General features: G+C 36.2%; 1 protein-coding gene across 5 annotated transcripts in view; it reads right to left on the bottom strand.

The window, feature by feature from the left end:
* The window catches only part of caskb (calcium/calmodulin-dependent serine protein kinase b), a 56,847-nt gene that overhangs the window by 7,355 nt on the left and 31,090 nt on the right, over positions 1–18,402 (bottom strand). For 4 of the 5 annotated variants that reach the window (XM_060868526.1, XM_060868529.1, XM_060868528.1 and 1 more), the window contains 13 exons: positions 18,015–18,098; positions 17,226–17,325; positions 15,061–15,078; positions 14,429–14,550; positions 9,617–9,775; positions 7,519–7,707; positions 4,875–4,953; positions 4,638–4,723; positions 4,411–4,479; positions 4,090–4,158; positions 2,887–2,922; positions 2,516–2,554; positions 1,946–2,142 (listed from right to left, as the gene is read on the bottom strand). In XM_060868526.1, the coding sequence (XP_060724509.1) occupies positions 1,946–2,142; positions 2,516–2,554; positions 2,887–2,922; positions 4,090–4,158; positions 4,411–4,479; positions 4,638–4,723; positions 4,875–4,953; positions 7,519–7,707; positions 9,617–9,775; positions 14,429–14,550; positions 15,061–15,078; positions 17,226–17,325; positions 18,015–18,098 (1,247 nt within the window). The remainder of the gene's footprint in view (positions 1–1,945; positions 2,143–2,515; positions 2,555–2,886; positions 2,923–4,089; positions 4,159–4,410; positions 4,480–4,637; positions 4,724–4,874; positions 4,954–7,518; positions 7,708–9,616; positions 9,776–14,428; positions 14,551–15,060; positions 15,079–17,225; positions 17,326–18,014; positions 18,099–18,402) is intronic. The other variant, XM_060868527.1, reaches the window with a different exon arrangement.

Here is an 18,402-nt window from a genome sequence, read left to right as displayed (position 1 = left end):
AATGCTTTCGTATTGGTTTTTTTTGCACAGTGTTTCTGAAATGCTGTCCCTTGTTAGCCTATGCAGTGCAGTAGTAACTGCTTTTAACTTAACTCAAATTCATAAAAGCAGGATCCTGTTGTTTATGCGTAAGTGATATTACAAAACACTCTCCAATTTCCCTACAACCAAAAGATTAGGGTGGCAATTATGCAAATCACTCATATAATAAAAAAGTATATTCCACATGCTTAACTTCAGGAGTCTCATTTATCAAAACATTAATTAGGGAGAAAATAATCTCATTCTGCAGCCACAAGGGAAAAAATGAGGAATCCAATGTACAGGAAAAAAGAGAGAAGTCTATTTAGCCTCTTACAGTACATGCCTACAGATGAAATCCTCAAAGAAGTTAGTATGATCACCTTACTTTTCATGACATTATTAATAATATTTTCTCTGTAACCAATTACAGTATATTACACTAAATCATGGACAAATTACACAAATACCACACTGTTAGACATTGAACAGACATTACAGATTTGTTCACAACTCTTGACCAGTTACAAGAGAAATATGACACCTCACCACTTTTTTTCCCCCCAATAACTTCAATGAAAGATTTCATGAAAGAAAAATTCCCTTTTTTAATATAATTTCACTGAGCTCCAAGAAAATCACAATCATGTAAAAGTAACATCTGTCCCAACATCAGCACTCAACCTGGTAAACACATACAGTATGCTCTACAGTATGTCTTGCAATACTCCATCTCAGTTAAAACATTATAAGATTTTACATAGGGTTACATTTCACCAAACAAATTATATAGTATTGGTTTGAGCAATACCAACTTGTATAAACACTGCCCAAAATCCATGATTACTGGTCATGTCTATATAACCAGCCCTTCTAGCTGGAGGTCCTGAACATTCTGTCTGAGATCCTCAGCATCAGCATCCAACACTGCTCTTCCATTACAATACTGAATGATCTATCATCACTTAATACTCCAAAAATATTAACTATTTCTAACAAAATTGAGGATGAGAAGTCATAAGTAATAGATGTTTATAAACCCCATACATCTAAATTACTTTGCTAATGCTAATTAGATAAACTTCTTCAACAGTAAACTTCCTGCAAAATGTAGACTTATGATGGGTAAAATGGTCTACTTGTCACTCTTTTTTATGAGTTATTTGCCTAAGGAATAAATTATATATATATATATATATATATATATTTTATATAGATTTTATGGCTACATGTGCATTTACTATCTATTGCTACAATTACATTTAGAAAATCAGTGGTTGTGTAAAAATCCCTAATTATTTTTTATTTTATTCTATATGCTTTGGCCATTGCTATAAATGGAAATATAATGTATTGCAGTGCAAGTGATAGAATAGACATAAGAAACATTTCATTATTTTTGTCAAAACTGGTTGGAAATATGGCCACTCTGTTTTGTTCCCAATTTCTCTCTGCCTGGTGGCCAAGGCCCTAGAACTGAGATTCAATTAAAGTTGCAGTGGGTAAACAACTGATTTTACATTACATTATGTCTGTGGTGCCTGCGTCACATTCTAGTTATTATGCTGGCAGTCAAATGGTGATATATTGACAATAAATGGAATGGAAGCTCCTTGTAATCAGTTTAGCCACAGTTATTTAAGAAATTTTTGATAAATCTCATTCTCTGATTAGAAACTATGTGCATGATAGTTGATAAATGAGACCCCTGGTAGATTACGCTGATTATGACAACAACAACAATGGTGAAAAGTTGTAGAGAGAAGCTAAAGTAGCTTGTACGTACTATTGTGACTTCCATGGCACTCCACATAAGCAATAAAAATGCTTAGTATTTGTAAAAGATATCTCTAACCTAGCTATTAAATTTTAATAAAAGGTAAGCATGTGAATGCTGTTTGCATAAGAGTTAGAAGAATCTCACCACTCCTGCAGCTCAGGAGAGGGAATGAGTCCAGCTGTACCATTCTTCATGTTCTCCAGTTTCCCCTGCCACCAGTTGTGGTCATCCTTACTTATAATCTGGATTATGTCACCAACCCGGAAGCGAATACCTGCTTCTTTACATGGGATGAGGTCATCTTTGGCTGGGTCATACTCAAACTGTGCACGTACAAATATCTGGGGACAAATTTAATTTAAAAAAATAAATAAATAAGAAGTTGGAAGAAACAAAGGGTAACAAAGGATAGTAGAGGACAGCAATGACCAAAGAGAAAAAGCAGAGATAAAAAACAGAAGTAACTTGTTGACTGATGGAGGTTTGCAACAAATAGGGACACTTAGAACTAAAACAAAGGTCATGTCACCATGTTGCCTCTCACACACACACACACACACACACACACACACACACACAAAGTGGACATACAATAAGGGAGCCTTATGAAACAGAAATGGTTAAGGTCAATGTTACGAGATGGAGCTTAGTGTATTAAGGTTTCCCCTAAGTGGGAAAGACTACAGTAATCAGATCTCCTCTGAAGATACATACCTTCATGGACAATTTATCCTTGACTGCAGGTCTGGAGATCTAAGGGTTCAAAGGATCATGCATGCGCGCACATACACACACACACAGGCGCACACACACACACACACACACACACACGTCACACAGTATTGACCGGACTAAAGGAAGGTATATACAGTAGGTAAAAGAAAAGACCACCGCATCTTGAATAGGCCCGGAGATGAAATTATTAGTTAACCTCACTATCTGAAGCTGAACTTTTAAAAACACTCACATTCATGAGGCTGGGTGAACACAGATTTCATAAACACACACTCAGAGATTCAGGTGAATTGTAAGTTTAAAGAGCAACCAATTAAGTAAACCAAAGGCTATTTTTAAAAGATGCTCACCTGTCGTGCTTTGGGTTGGATGGTTGCTGGCAAGTCCTGAAAATAACATTTCGATCCATTAGTGCACTAGTATTAGTGTATTTCTGTTAGGAATGTTTGCTTCATTAACTCCAACCATAAATATTACAAATCAAAGAAAATACAGTGGGATTGGAAAGTATTAAACATTCTTTGCACATTTTACTGTGTTATGGATTTCATGACATTACATCTTGCATATAACCTGAAATAACAATCGTTTCTGATGAAATAAGACTATGAATGTAATGAATTAACTAAACAATATTAGAATTTTAAAGTTTAATTAAAAGTTCATATTGAAATGTCTATGAATCTAGATTAAACGCATATTTCACTATAGGTGCCTTCAGAAGTTACCAAACACCACCTATAACCTAGAGGTATAAAATATTGCCAGTTATGCACTAATAAAATGTTAAAATAAATGCTAATTGTTGCTTAATTATTTGCATAACATGGGAATTTATTAATTTATCACAAATAATTAGACATTTTTTAGTCATTTGATCAATACAGATTTTCAGTTAAGTTGAATTCATAGTGAATAAATACATAAGTGTCTAATTTGATTTTTACTGAAGAAAGAACATTGTCTTCATTAAAACCTAACATGTGTTCTTTAAAATAAAGTTTGTTAACAATTTTTTTATTTATAAATGAGTTCATTGGTTTTTTTTCTAAGGCAACTTTTCTTTGCATTTTATTTACATTTCCTAAGACTTTGGGGAAAAAATTTAGATCTGGGAAAGGGGATAATACAAAAGTAACCGAACTAGAAAGACAAAGTGCCATATCTGATTGAAAGCAGGTACTGTTTAATACCATTCTACAACTACAGTAGATCTGAATGTCCACAAGCGGCCCAGCCCTCACTCAGATATTAACTCCATAGAGCATTTGTGGAAAGATCTGAAGACTGAAATTCACCGATCCTCCCTATGTAATCAGACTATGCTCGATCGGATCTGCCATGAACAGCGAGAGAAACTAACCAAATCTATATGTGCAGTGCCTCTAGGGACCTACCTGTTATGGAGCTTTAAAAAAAGCCATATTAATCCATTTTAAATTAAACATACAACACAACAGAACGTGCAAAAAACCCAAAGGTGTCTGTATACTTTCCAAAGCCAGTGTATACACCACAACAATCGAACAAAGAACTCTGAATGAATAACTTGCCAAAATAGAGCTGGTGACACTAGCATGACCGTTGGCAGGAGAATGTCTGGTCAGGTCAGGTGAGTCCTTCTATAGGAGGATACTGTATTTATCAATATGGCAAATAAAACAACAAGACACCTACAGTATTAAACTGTCTAGAAGAGAAGCAAGAGAGGAGGATAAGGTACTCCATATTATTATTAGTGTTACTTAGTAACATAACATGAGTAAATAGCTTATAAAGGATGATATACAAGATATTTTTGTATGAATACAGGGTCACATGACAATGCGACCCCCCATAATTATTATTATCATTATTATTATAAAGACACTTACATCACAAGAAAGGGACTGGCTGCGATAACTCGGTACAATTTTGAATGTGATACTTCCACGCATCTCCCTCTGTGTACAATAAAAAAATGTTTTGAAGGATCACACCCTTTTCACTTTTTCTTAAACACTAAGTATGTCAGAGCAACAGTTGAGTCTTCATACCAATTCCAACAAAGATAAACAGTCTACCCATCGCCATGTGTTCACTTAGCATGTTTTCCACATACCAACATTTTCTGAAGCTGCTCCACTGTCTGATTGGCTACACTGATGCCATTAATCTCACGAATTTCATCACCCACATGCAGCGTTCCTGCAATTGACACATGCAATAAACATAAATCCAGCATTCATATGGTGTGTGCACACTGAATCCATCATCATAAAGCAGTAGCTATAAACAAACAACAAACACCACAAATAGTAACCTCCATTATGTGGAACAGTAATGACATGAGCATTACCTTGCCTGTGGATCATTCCTCCATGCATAATACGAGCTACGATGCAGTGGTTCTGATCGTTCATTTTTAGAGTGATGCCCTGTAAAAAAGAACAAGAGTCTAATAACACAAAACCCTAACAAAATAACAAGTCATTTTAGTTAATGACTGTTTAAAAAAATCACTTATAATACAAATACTAGGTTGGTTGTGTATTAGCAAACTTAAACACTGTAATCATTAACAAACCATTGTGGTATATCATTAAATACACATTGCACATTTTAACCGTTTAAATTTATATTTAAATGTTCCAAGAGATAAGTTTCTGTTCTCACCATCATTATAGCTGTGATAAACATTGTTCACCAGCACACACACGCATTAAACTGTAGCTAGTCTCTTGCTTACTTGCTAACTGCATTTCACTGATTTTGTATTTGCTGTCTGCATACTGACAAGTTAAATCTAATCTAAACTTTGAATTAAACTTAATTTAAAGGCTCATTACATGCTCTGTGACAAAGCTTGCTATTGAAATATTAATTCTCTCTTGTCCAACCATTAACCCAACGGATCCTTCACAATAGATAAAAACACACACAGACACACACATACTACTACTACTAATAATAACAACAACAGATCACTGATGTGACATTTCTGTTAGGAAAAGTTTAACATTTATAAAAAGGATTCTTTGTTATTTTACTTTGTAATAATCATGGTGCTGTGCAAAGTTGATGAACACACGTTTTCAGTACAGTGAAGATTGTACTTTCTGGTTTCCCTGTAAAGTGACAAGCTGTAAATTTTTAAGCAGAGAGAGAGAGAGAGAGAGAGAGAGAGAGAGAGAGAGAGAGGCTTCAGTGACTCAGACAAACACACTGTAAAAATGTGGTGAGAAAAAAATCATCTTGGAAATGCACATGTTGAACCTTAAAGCTGATGGACAGCAGAAGCATTGAACCACATCAAATTGTATTTCTGTCAGCCTAGAACAAAAGGCTGAGGCTGATGTGGGCACAGGCTCACCAAAACTGGTCAGCTCAAGACTGGAATATGTAGCCTGGGCAGATGAATCTCAGTTTCTGCTGAGGCACAAATGAGATGGTAAGATCAGAATTTTGTGCCAACAAGAATCCAAGGGCCCAACTTACATTGAGGGGCAGTAGTGGCTCAAGTGTTTAGGGGTCTGGGTTGCTCAGAAGGTCAGGGTTCAATCCCCAGCACCATCAAGCTGCCACTGCAATTGATCAAGGTCCGGAACCTGCACTGCTCCAGGGCCTCTGTATCATAGCCCAGCTTCCCTGGCTTTTATGTGTAGCGATAATAAAGGTTTCTACTTGTTGTGTCCATTGTAGAGACTATTAGAGATGGTGTGGAGAATGTTTCCTTGGCTTATGGACCCATAAATACCAACCAAACATCACTTAAATGCCACAGCCTATTTGAGTGTTGTTGCAAACCATTTGCATGCGTTCATAGCCACTGTTTACCCATTTTCTAATGGATACAACCAGGATGATAATGCACCATGTCACAAAGCAATAGCTGCTCAAACTGGCTTCAGGTACATGAAAATTTAATGTTCTTCAAGATCTGAATACAATAGATCTTCTGTGAGATGTAGCAAAATGGGAGATTTGCAGCATGAAATGCACCTGAAAATCTGCAGTATTTTGTACTGCAATCATGTCAACATGAACCAGAATCTGAAGGCATATGGCTAGAACAACTTGCTTTCCGGTCCTTAGCTCTTTGTTGTTCTATGTAGCACCATGGTTCTGGAGAAACGTTGTTTCATTTCACTATGTCCTATGTCAGCTATATATGGTTGAAATGACAATAAACACTTCTTGACTTAAATATTTTCAAAGTCTTGTGAAAGCCACAATCAAAAGGCTGTTTTGAGAGAAGAGAGAGGTATTTCCCAGTATAAGTATAGTATCCCTAATAAATTGCTTGGTGGTTGTAAGTGATTACACACTATCTTGTCTCTCAAATGTTCCACAACATTAAATCAAAGTACAAACCTCTAAAATGTCTGAAAGTGTGTACCTAAATTAAATATTTCAAGTTCAAATCGCAATAACATTGTACGCCATGCTTTTAAACAAGACACTTTAAGGATGTATTCAACCAGCACATCGAAATCAAACCCCTACTTCCCGCTATCCCTTCTTTAAGTTCTTTAAGGCATACAATATTTACTATAATTTCTATCCTTATTTCATTGTGAACATTGTGGTGATTTCTACAGTATCATATTTGTTCAAAAAATAGCATTTGCAGAATTTGGTTTGTGTGACTCCCTTTATAAACAACTCCTGTCTTTTATGGTGTGATTTCCATTTGATATACTGGTCAAAGACTGTATACACATCAACTGCTCCCTAATATATATCCCACTCCTCAACCTGCACCATTGTGACAAGGTACACAATGTTAATCACACCACCCATCTAGTGGTTTATATGTTATGGCTAATTATGTATTTCAATGAAAGGGAACCTAGTATAAAGTCAAGGGAAATTGATTTACTGCTTTCAAACTTTCTTTAACTTTAAAACTTTCAAATTGTCAAATATTGTACATTTAACATTTACATCCAGAAAAATGTAAATGAATCTTTCCAGAAAATATCAAATGAATGTTTAAATACCATAGGTTCATCTGTGTTCTTCTGGAATTGCACCAGCCGAACGCGGGTGACATTTTCAAGGTCCATGTCTCCATTGACACTCTCAGGTGAATCACCGTTCAAGTAGGGTGAGGTTGGAGGGGGGGTGACCCTTAGTGCCTCGTCACTGTACACTTCATGAGCCACAACGTCATGTGTTTGCAGCAATGCCTGTCAACAACAGTAACATCCCCATCAGCACAATCCTTATTATTATCACCACCATCATCATAATCATTAAAAACTAGTGCACATTTTTGTGGCCGGAATTTCATATATCATGCAGTGTGAGTTCACAAATAAAACACATGTAAATACGTGTATCAGCCTTCTGGTTATTTTTCCAGGAACAGCAAGAGTTTAAATCTGCCTTGCATTCAGATTTACCATTTCATATATATAATTAGATACACTGTGTCTCAAACTAGGGATGTTTTCAGTTCTAACTCTTAAAAGTTTCAATTGCAATCATTTGTGCTACAATGGTTACTGTTCTCTAATTTTGATCATTGTGTTATCCAGTTTAATTTTGATCCTTTTCTTTATACAGATAATTCTAATTCTATTTTTCCGATTTATTCTATTTTACATAAAGAACACCTGAAAAGAATTTCACTAGATGTTGTAATCTGTATGTTTGTGCTACAGTAGTTTTAAATAAAAATTTCAAATTTTCAGAATGCTGGCTATGATGGACTGGTGTCTGAATCCACAGTGCACTGCAGCTTGCTAAATGCAGGGTTGTGTATCTGTCAGAGTTCCCATGCTGACTTGTGTGCACTGCTGACAGCACCTATAATGGGCATATAAGCATTATATAACTGAACCATGGAGCAACAAAAGAAGGTGGTCTGCTCTGATTAATAATGCATTCTTTTACGTCATGTGAATATGTGCTTTGCTAACCTGGAGAAGAAATGGAACCAGAATGCATTATGGGAAGAAGGTAAACAGGCAGTGTGATGCCCTGGGCAGTGTTTTGCTGGGAAACCTTAAGTCCTGGCATTCATGTGTATGTTACTTCGACATGCGCCACCTAACTTAACACTAATCTCTTATAGAGTCCATGCCTCAAAGGGTCAGAAAGGTTTTGGTCATACAAGGGGGACCCATCCAATATTTGGCAGGTGGTTTTAATGTTATTGCTGATTGGTGTACAAACATGTAATGATTCTAAAAACTCTAAAGTCTAATCCTGTCATTGTGAGAGAGTCTTTCACTTCAGGCAGACAGGATATTCTTCTTTAGATAATATATCAACATTCAATTCAATTCAATTCACTGTCTCAAAGCAACTTTACAGAAGTATAAAAACAGAATAAAACAATTTTTAAAGATTCAAATTAAGTTACTATTTATATCTCATGTCTGTCCCTAATGAGCAAAGGTGGCAAGGAAAATCTATGATATGAGGAACAAACCTTGAGAGGAACCAGGCTCAGAAGGGAACCAGATCCTCATTTGGGTTCATTTAATTTCTTTTCCAGCATTTTGCAGACACCCTTATCCACAGTGACTTAAATTTAATCTTGTTTTATACAACTTAGCAAATAAGAATTCAGGGCCTTGCATGGGAACAACAGTGGCAGCTTGGTAGACCTGGGATTTGAACTCACAACCTTCCAATCAGTAGTCAAACACAGTAACCACTAAGCTACCACATCCCCCAGAGCATGGCAGAATTTGGGTGACACTGGATATTAAATAAGGTAAATGTAAATAATCCTTTCTACAACAGTTTATAATTGTGCAACCAAGAACTAACGAGTCAGAACAAATTCTGACACAGACACCACACTCATTTCTTCATGCCAAAGTCTTCAAATGATCGCTGATGAAGACTCGACCATTAAGCTGAGTGACGCAACAGTGGTTCAAAGAACCTCTTTTAGTGTCACCTGATATCTGTACACATTTCCATGAAAGTTATCCCTCCCTGACCTCCATCTTGTCTCATCCCACTTTCACCCTAAATGCTATACACTGCCATGGTAACACTACTGTCCTAATAAGATGGCTTAGCAGACTTCTCAATGCATGTAGTTTGATTATATAGTTGCCTTTGTTCTCTGTAACTTACCATAAAGTGAGGCTGTGTAAGAATTCGTCGCAACTCTTTTGCCTCCATGTTCTCTGGGTAACAGGAGATTGTCTCCAACACCTCTTTGGCTCTCTGAACAGCATCACTGGGTGGATTTCGGATCTGTGGTGAAGACCTTGTGTTGATCTTGTCATAAAGCTGAAACAGAAAAATTATATCATTTTACACTAAAAAAAACACTGTTCATCTATGATTATTATTGCAGAATTATTTCTATTTATACTTTCAAATAAAATTTTGGGAAATTCAATAGCTTTCCATATTTTTATTTTTTTTAAATAAAATATTTCTAAGATCTTTTTTATATAGCATTCTGCAAAAACCCTAACTTTTAATATAACTTTGGTCTTGGATGTTTTTGTTGTGCATCACTGACTTCTGTGAAAAATCTCATTTTAAAATAGCAACACTCAATAATACACTCACAAGTCAACACTCAATAATACACTCAATCCAGCAAATAGCACAAAGCCTGGATGAAATTTACTGCCACCTATCAAAAGATTGCAGCTGCCACCTATCAAAAGATTGCAATTAATAATATAAAGAAAAGTTAATTTTTAACTTAAACAAATTAACTTTTGAGATTAGAAATGCATCAGTTTTGACTCTTATTATGGTTTTATCTTTATAGAACATTAGTTCTTAAAGTGGTATTGTTAAATATCTAGCCTTGAGGTCCATGTTTTTTTTTTTGTTACAGCAGTGCAAAATAATCATTTTTTTAACAACCAGAATTTGGAATGTTTTGGAAATTGGAAAAGGTGTCATAGATCACCCTCAACATAAAGTATATGTTGAATGGCCCCTTTTACAGGATTCATTCCCATGAGGAAAAATATGCTGGAAACTGTGCATGTTGCAAAGCACCACAACAGCAGCAGAACAATGCTTCTCGACTTTTATCATGGACTGCTCTTTAAAGCTGTTGGTTCCAAAATGCAATCATGTCTTTGAAGAAACAATCTAATGAGTTCTTTACACTGGCTGGTGCTTAGTTCCCCGATTCATTCTTACTTCTTCAGTTTTAGCTATTTTAAACTGCCTGTTCAGGATCTTGATCTCCTTCCTCAGCCATTGGTTTTCAATTTCTCTTCTGCTTCCTGATTTCTTCTGACCGACTTTATCACCCCTGTCCATGGCTGATAACCCTTCCATTTATTTTCTGCCATTCCTGCAAGTGTCACCTAAAATACTGAATCTACTTCTTTCACTGATTCTGTTTTCTTTCACATTTGGAATTTGTATTCCCTTTAAACCCTTTCTTGCACACACTAGGCTTCCAACACCTTCCCAAATAAGCTTGTTTGCTTGTAATATAATATTGTACAACCCCTGGCAAAAAGTATGGAATCACCCCTCTCAGAAGATGTTCATTCAAATGTTTAATTGTGTAGAAAAAACACAAGCACATATATGCCACAAAACAATTATCACTCAACAATCCAAACTTCTGGCTGTATAAAACATTAAAAAAAAAAAACAAAGAAAGATAACTATAGTCAATTACAACTGTTTTTACAAATCAAACAGAGGAAAAAATATGGAATCACACAAATCTGAGGAAAATTATATGGAATCAAGAAAAAAAAACACTACTAGTACTTTGTTGCACCACCTCTGGCTTTTATAACAGCTTGAATTCTCTGAGGCATGGATTTAACTAATGACAAACAGTATACTTCATCAATCTGTCTCCAGCTTTGTCTTATTGCAGTTGCCAGATCAGCTTTGCAGGTTGGAGCCTTGTCGTGGACCATTTTCTTTAATTTCCACCACAGATTTTCAATTGGATTGAGGTCCGGACTATTTGCAGGCCATGCCATTGACATTATATGTCTTTCCTGTAGGAATGTTTTCAGATTTTGCCCTATAGCATGATGCATTATCATCCTGAAAAATGATGCTACCTTCACCAAACATCCTTTCAACTGATGGAATAAGAAAAGTGTTTTATAGAAGATGTATTGACCGTCATCTCTCCCATACCTTTACCTGACATACAACCCCATATCATTAATGATTGTGGAAATTTGCATGTTTTCTTCAGGCAGTTGTCTTTATAAATTTCATTGGAACGGCACCAAACAAAAGTTCCAGCATCATCACCCTGCCCAATGCATGATTCGTGATTCATCACTGAATATAACTCTCATCCAGTCATCCACAGTCCAAGATTGTGTTTCTTTAGCCCACTGAAACCTTGTTTTTTTCTGTTTAGATGTTAATGATGGTTTTCATTTGGCTTTTCTATATTTAAATCCCATTTCTTTACGGCGATTTCTTACAGTCCGGTCACAGACATTGACTCCACTTTCTGCCCATTCGTTCCTCATTTGTTTTGTTGTGCATTTTCTGTTTTCAAGGCATATTGATTTAAGTTTTCTGTCTTGGCGCTTTGATGTCTTTCTTGGTCTACCAGTACGCTTCCCTTTTACAACCTTTCCATTTGATTTGTACTTGGTCCAGATTTTAGACACAGCTGACTGGGAACAACCAATATCTTTTGCAACATTCCGTGAAGATTTACCTTCTTTGAGAAGTTTGATAATCCTCTCCTTTGTTTCAACTGACATCTCTCGTGTTGGAGCCATGAGTTATGTCAATCATCTTGGTTCAACACATCACTAATGTGTGCAAGCACTCTTTTTTAACTGCAGACTAATTAGCAGTTGTAATCAGATACAGGTGTTTGTTTGTTTTACAAATGCAAAGTGCATGGTGATTCCATATAATTTTTCTCAGATTTGTGTGATTCCATATTTTTTTCCTCTGTTTGATCTGTAAAAACAGTTGTAATTGACTATAGTTATCTTTCTTTGTTTTTTTTTTTAAATGTTTTATACAGCCAGAAGTTTGGATTGTTGAGTGATAATTGTTTTGTGGCATATATGTGCTTGTGTTTTTTTCTACACAATTAAACATTTGAATGAACATCTTCTGAGAGGGGTGATTCCATACTTTTTGCCAGGGGTTGTATATCATATTTGATATACATTTGTAATATATTGTAATCTAGCCACAGGAGTTGCAAGCCAGTAATTTCTGTGCAGGTCCGAAGCCTGGATAAATAAAGAGGGTTGCATCGAGAAGGCAATCCGGTGTAAAACATGCCAAATTTAAACATGCAAGTCTTCAGTGGGAATCCCATACCAGATCGGTTAAGGCCTGGGTTAACAACGACCGCCAACGACACTGTTGACCTACAGCGTGCCGGCGGAAATTGGACTACTGTTGGTCGAGGAAGGAGATGAAGGAGAAGGGTTCGTAGACAGAGAGTAGAGGTAAGGCAGGTAAACAAGTCTGAGAATAAGGACTCTTAATTTTGGTACAATGACAGGGAAAGGTAGATAGTTGGTGGACATGATAGAGAGAAGGAACATTGTGTGTGCAGGAGGCCAGGTGGAAGGAGAACAAAGTATGTAGTATCAGTGGTTATGCTCCACAAGTAGGCTGTGAGTTGGAAGAGAAGGAGATATTCTGGCGTGAGCTGGATGAAGTGATGGAGAGTGTTCCCAGATGGGAGAGAGTAGAGTTTGGAGCAGATTTCAATGGGCATGTTGGTGAGAGGAACAGAAGGGATGAGGAGGTGATGGGCAGGTTTGGTGTTAATGTAGTGCAACTTTCCAGTGCGACGGGGAGTGTGGAAAAGAGGCGAAGAAGCGTGTGCAAGCAGGTTGGAGTGGGTGGAGAAAAGTGTCAAGTGTTATGTGACAGAAGTGTGTCAGCAAGAATCAAAGGAAAGGTGTACTAGACAGTAGTGAGACCAGATATGCTGTATGGGTTAGAGACTGTAGCAGTGAAAAAAAGACATTGAGGCAGAGATGAAAGTAGCAGAGATGAGGATGTTGAGGTTCTCTTTAAGCGTGACAAGGATGGACAGGATTAAAAACAAACACATCAGGGGAACAGCTCAGGTTGGCTGTTTTGGGGACAAGGTCAGAGAGGATAGATTGAGATGGTTTGGACATGTGCAGAGGAGGGAGATGGTTATGTTGGTACAAGATTGTTGGGGATAGAGCTGCCAGGTAAAAGGTAATAAGGAATGCCGAAGAGGAGATATATGGATGTGTTAAAAGAGGACTAATTTAGGTTAATTGGTACGAGATTAGAGGATGCCAAGGATGGAGTTAGGTGAAAACAGATGATTTGCTTTGGCGACCCCAATGGGAAAAGCGGAAAATAGAAGAATATTTAATAATAATGTTTCGTCAATGGAAATATTCATAATAATGAACAATGCTCTATAGTCCCAATATATAGACAAATAATTAGCGTAGATATGTAATTGGAAACTTCTGTGTGGAAGTGTTACTGGGGTGAGAAGTTTACTGAGGAGGGATTGTGGGATAGCAATTTTCTGTATGGCTCACATCACCACTTCCTCCCTCCATCTTTTCATTCCAACCACAAACCTATTAGCTGAATTTAAAAAGGAAATGCCTGACTAAAGCAAAGACAATGTTCAAGCCAATGCAATGGTTATGACTCAGAAAGTGATCAGAAAGTTAAGACAAACAGAAAAAAGGCTAACAGAGTCTTAATTGCTTTTTTGATTATACAAATTAATAAATGTAAGTCATACTGCATTTAATTTTCCAAAGTTCAAAAAAGAAGAAAACAACAAACAGGGACTGATTAGAATAGAAACATCTGAATGGGTTTCATAGACACTACTAGCAGAAGATTCAGAGAGATTCAGAGAGCAGATTCAGAGAGTGCACAGTCATAAGAATGCAACTGAGATTTAATGTGTATAAGATGTGTAAGGTGTTTATGTAAGGTCCTTACATCTAACAGTGTGTGTAAGTGCTGGTCCTGAAAAACACTATGTAGGAAATCCAGATCTTTCTCACTGCAGTCAGTCAAGGCATGGATCTCTTCTAGACTATCCAGAACCTGAGAAACTGCTCCTATAAAACCATACACACACAGACACATTCATAGACATACACATTAAGAAAAAACACAAAAAATGACAACTTAAACTTCAGAGTGGCAGCATCAAGCTTAATCACACAAAAAAAATCACACACATAATAAGGCAAATAAAACAGGCAAAAGTTGAGAATGTCACAAACAAAGGCATTCAGTGTTTTTTTGTTTTTTTTTCAAGATCCCACATGCAGGTTCATGTTATGTACAATGGAGTCTTAAGACATGGACCAATATATTAGAATGAAAATGAAATAGGTTTAAAACACATGAAACACTCAGGTTTTAAGGAAAGAACATTCATTAATAATGACATTACAGAGTTACTGTTAATCACACATTAAGTTAAATGCTGAGTCTCAGCCTAGAGATTGCTCAGATGAGATAATAGCAGGGATAAGCATTGAGGTCAAAAACTGTATTATAGTGAAAGAGCAAAACACATAAGACTGGGGCAGTGATGACATCAGAATCCATGGGATACCTACTTTCTGCAGCAAGCAATCCTACAGGGAGGGCAGCATTAGAACAAATGAGTTTGGAAGAGAGGAGAGAAAATAACACACCAGAAACACACACCCGTTAAAAAATAGAAATGAGAGAATGATTAAAGAGTGAACACCCAAAAAAGAGACAGATTAAAAAATCTGTAATTGCAAAAGCCTCTGATATGGAATATAGCCATATACAGTACTGCTTGAAAGTTTGTGAACTCTTTAGATATGTCTATATTTAACACATTTCATAAATATGACCCAAAACATCAGCAGATTTTCACACAATTTCTAAAATCAGACAAAACAAACCCAATCAAACAGATCAGACATGTACAGTATATTATAATTTGGCATTTTTATTCAGAAAAAGTATATTATAAATATGTGTGAGGCAAAAGTATGTGAACCTCTAGGTTTAGTACTTAATTTCAAGGTCAAATTAGAGTCCATCTGATTTCAGTCAATGAGATGACAATCAGGTCTCCATGAGTGTTCTATTTTATTTAAAGAACAGAGATCAGAACAAAGTCTGATGTTCATGACATGTGTTTGTTGAAGGGGATCATTACAAAAACAATGGAGATTTCTGATAATTTCCTAGAAGTGCTACACCAACAAAGAATGGTCACTCCAAAAGCAAAACGTGCAAGTAATAGTCTGTTGGGTCAGAAAGGAACCCATAGTAACTTCTAAGCAACTAAAGGCCTCTTTTACTTTGGCTTTGTTAATGTTTGTGAGGAGAAAGCCACTACTCTTTAAAAAGAACATTGCTGCCCATGAAGTTTGATAAAGATCACGTGGGCAAGCCTGAGGACTACTGAAAAAATAATTTGCTGAGAATGAGACCAAAACAAAACTTTTTGTTTTAAAATGAGAAGCATTCTTTTTGGAGAAAGGAATATACTAAATTCCAGCATAAGAACCTTATACCGTCTGTGAAACATGGTGGTGGTAGTATCATACTTTGGGTCTGTATTGCTGCATCTGGACAGCTTGCCATCATTGATGGAACAATGAATTCAGAATTAAGCCAGTGAACGTTAGATAAAAATGGCAAGACATCTGTCCATCAACTGAATCTCAAGAAAAAAATGGTCATAAACCAAGACGATCACAAGCACCCGAGTTTGTCTACCAAAGAATGATTAAAGAGGAATAAAGATAATGTTTTAGAATGGCCAGGTCAATGTCCTGACTTTTATCCAAAAGAAGCAGTTCATTTGAGGACACCCACTAAAATCTGAGTGTTGAAGCTATTCTTTACTGAGGAATGGAATAAAATTCTTCTAAGCTGTTCAAAAAAGAACTGATCAAAAGTTACCCGAAACTTTACTTACAGTTATTGCACAACGACTCACAAGAGACACTAAAGGCAAAGGTTTACATACTTGTCACAGATATGTAATGCTGGATAATTTTTCTCAATAATTAATTGTAGTAGTATAATATTTTGTCTCATTTGTTTGATTGTGTTCCCTTTGTTTACTTCTGATGATGATTTGGGTCATATTTATGCAGAAATATAGGAATTTCTAAAGGGTTCACAAACTTTCAAGCAACACTGTATAATACTGGCAAACAGCCTGAATCCTACACATGATGACAGGATGAGAGCCAGATGAAGCTGAGTAACTGCTTAATGTTACATAAACATAAGAGATTTATCTGGTCTGACAGGAACCTGGACTTTTTGGCTATAGAGCCCTTTTCAGTAGATGTCATTTGATGAGAATTTAACCAATCATTTCTTTTTATTGAAGTAATTAGATTTAAAGTTGGCTTTTGAGACAGGGAAGTGGAAGTGATTTCACAATATGTGGCAGGCTTGTTCCTCACCATGTGGCTTTTGCCACTGATTACTATATAAAAACGTGGCAAGATTGAAAAGGGATGGTTTCTGTTTCCTAAAACTTGAAAAGTGAAGACTTTTGCCATAGATGACAGATATTTCTGAATATTTGTTAGGGTTTTTTCCATATCAGGTTATGCTAAATATTATATGTGACTCAAAAACCGTTTAACTGTTAACTGTTTACAAACCATTGTCATCTTAAAGGATGACTAAAGAACAATGCTAATGCTATGCTAATTATGCATGATGAAAACAAAAAATAAAACATGATTTTAGGGGAACAGAAGTGTGATAAGTGGTCTACCTGAGGAGGTAGGGTCCTCTGTAAAATCATGAAGTTCTTCTGGTGGATCGCCATAGAAAGAGTTGAATTTATGGCTGGATACAGCAGCCAGCACTGCACCCTAACAAAAAAAAAAAATCATCACTTGACAGTTTTACACTCTTTTGATTTCTAGAGAACACACTTAATACCTTTGTCAAAATGTACTCTGGCATGAAAACATGAATTAAAGTATCTTCAATTCAAATTAACTGCAGCTTTTAACCCAGTCATAACCTAAGCATGAAATCCTGGGGGACTGACATTTCCCCTACAAAAAACAGGCAAACAATGGCACATCAAAACACTTATTTTCACCTTTACACAGACCTGAAAATCAAGCTTGCTTATCAAGATTCTTCACACCAACGGTTTGAACTGACTGTAGCTTTGTTTCGTTTTATGAAACCACAAAAAAGAGCTGCTGTTTCTCTGAAACAGAACTTTATACTCACTGACCTGGATACTGGAAATGTTTTCCTATTCTTTCAAGTCTACAGTTATTATCTCTTTCATTAGTAACACTGGTTGACTGTTAAAGGTTGCAAATCAATAAATTAGTCATTAGAGAAAAATTTATCATTTTTTTTATCATTCAATTATTATTCATATTATTTATCATCTTTACACATCTATTTATCCACATTTTCCTTGTTTTTTTAATCTATTACTTACTGGATGGTCACGCATATAAAGAGTGATACATGATCTCTTATATAAACAGTAAATCGATATCCTAAGTAAAATAATAATCATCATGAAAAGCCGAACCTTCAGCTTTCTCCTGGCATTGAACTTCCTCAGCTGTTCCACAGTCTCAGGCAGGTGGATCTTGTAGGCATAGCGATCCCTCTCCTTTATAACAGTAAGAAATACAAAAATTTGTTCAAAACCTACCAGACAAAACCACAATCAACATAATTTGTGTGTGAAAGCATTTAAAAAACATCTATAGCAAACGGTGGCCATGCTTAATGTGCATTTTATGTCTACCAAAGACAATTCCCTTCTAGACTATCATACGCCAACCTCACTCAGTATGACTGCCCTCCTTGGTTGTTACTTTGATTACCTATGCTAACCTGTCTTATTTTCTCCTTGATTATTGAATTCATAAGAGTATTTTTCTGTTGTGATTGTGTAAGTAATGTGTCTGGGA

This window comes from Tachysurus vachellii, chromosome 4 (assembly GCF_030014155.1).
Source record: "Tachysurus vachellii isolate PV-2020 chromosome 4, HZAU_Pvac_v1, whole genome shotgun sequence".
Lineage (NCBI taxonomy): Eukaryota > Metazoa > Chordata > Actinopteri > Siluriformes > Bagridae > Tachysurus > Tachysurus vachellii.
This window is presented reverse-complemented; position numbering and strand designations above follow the sequence as displayed.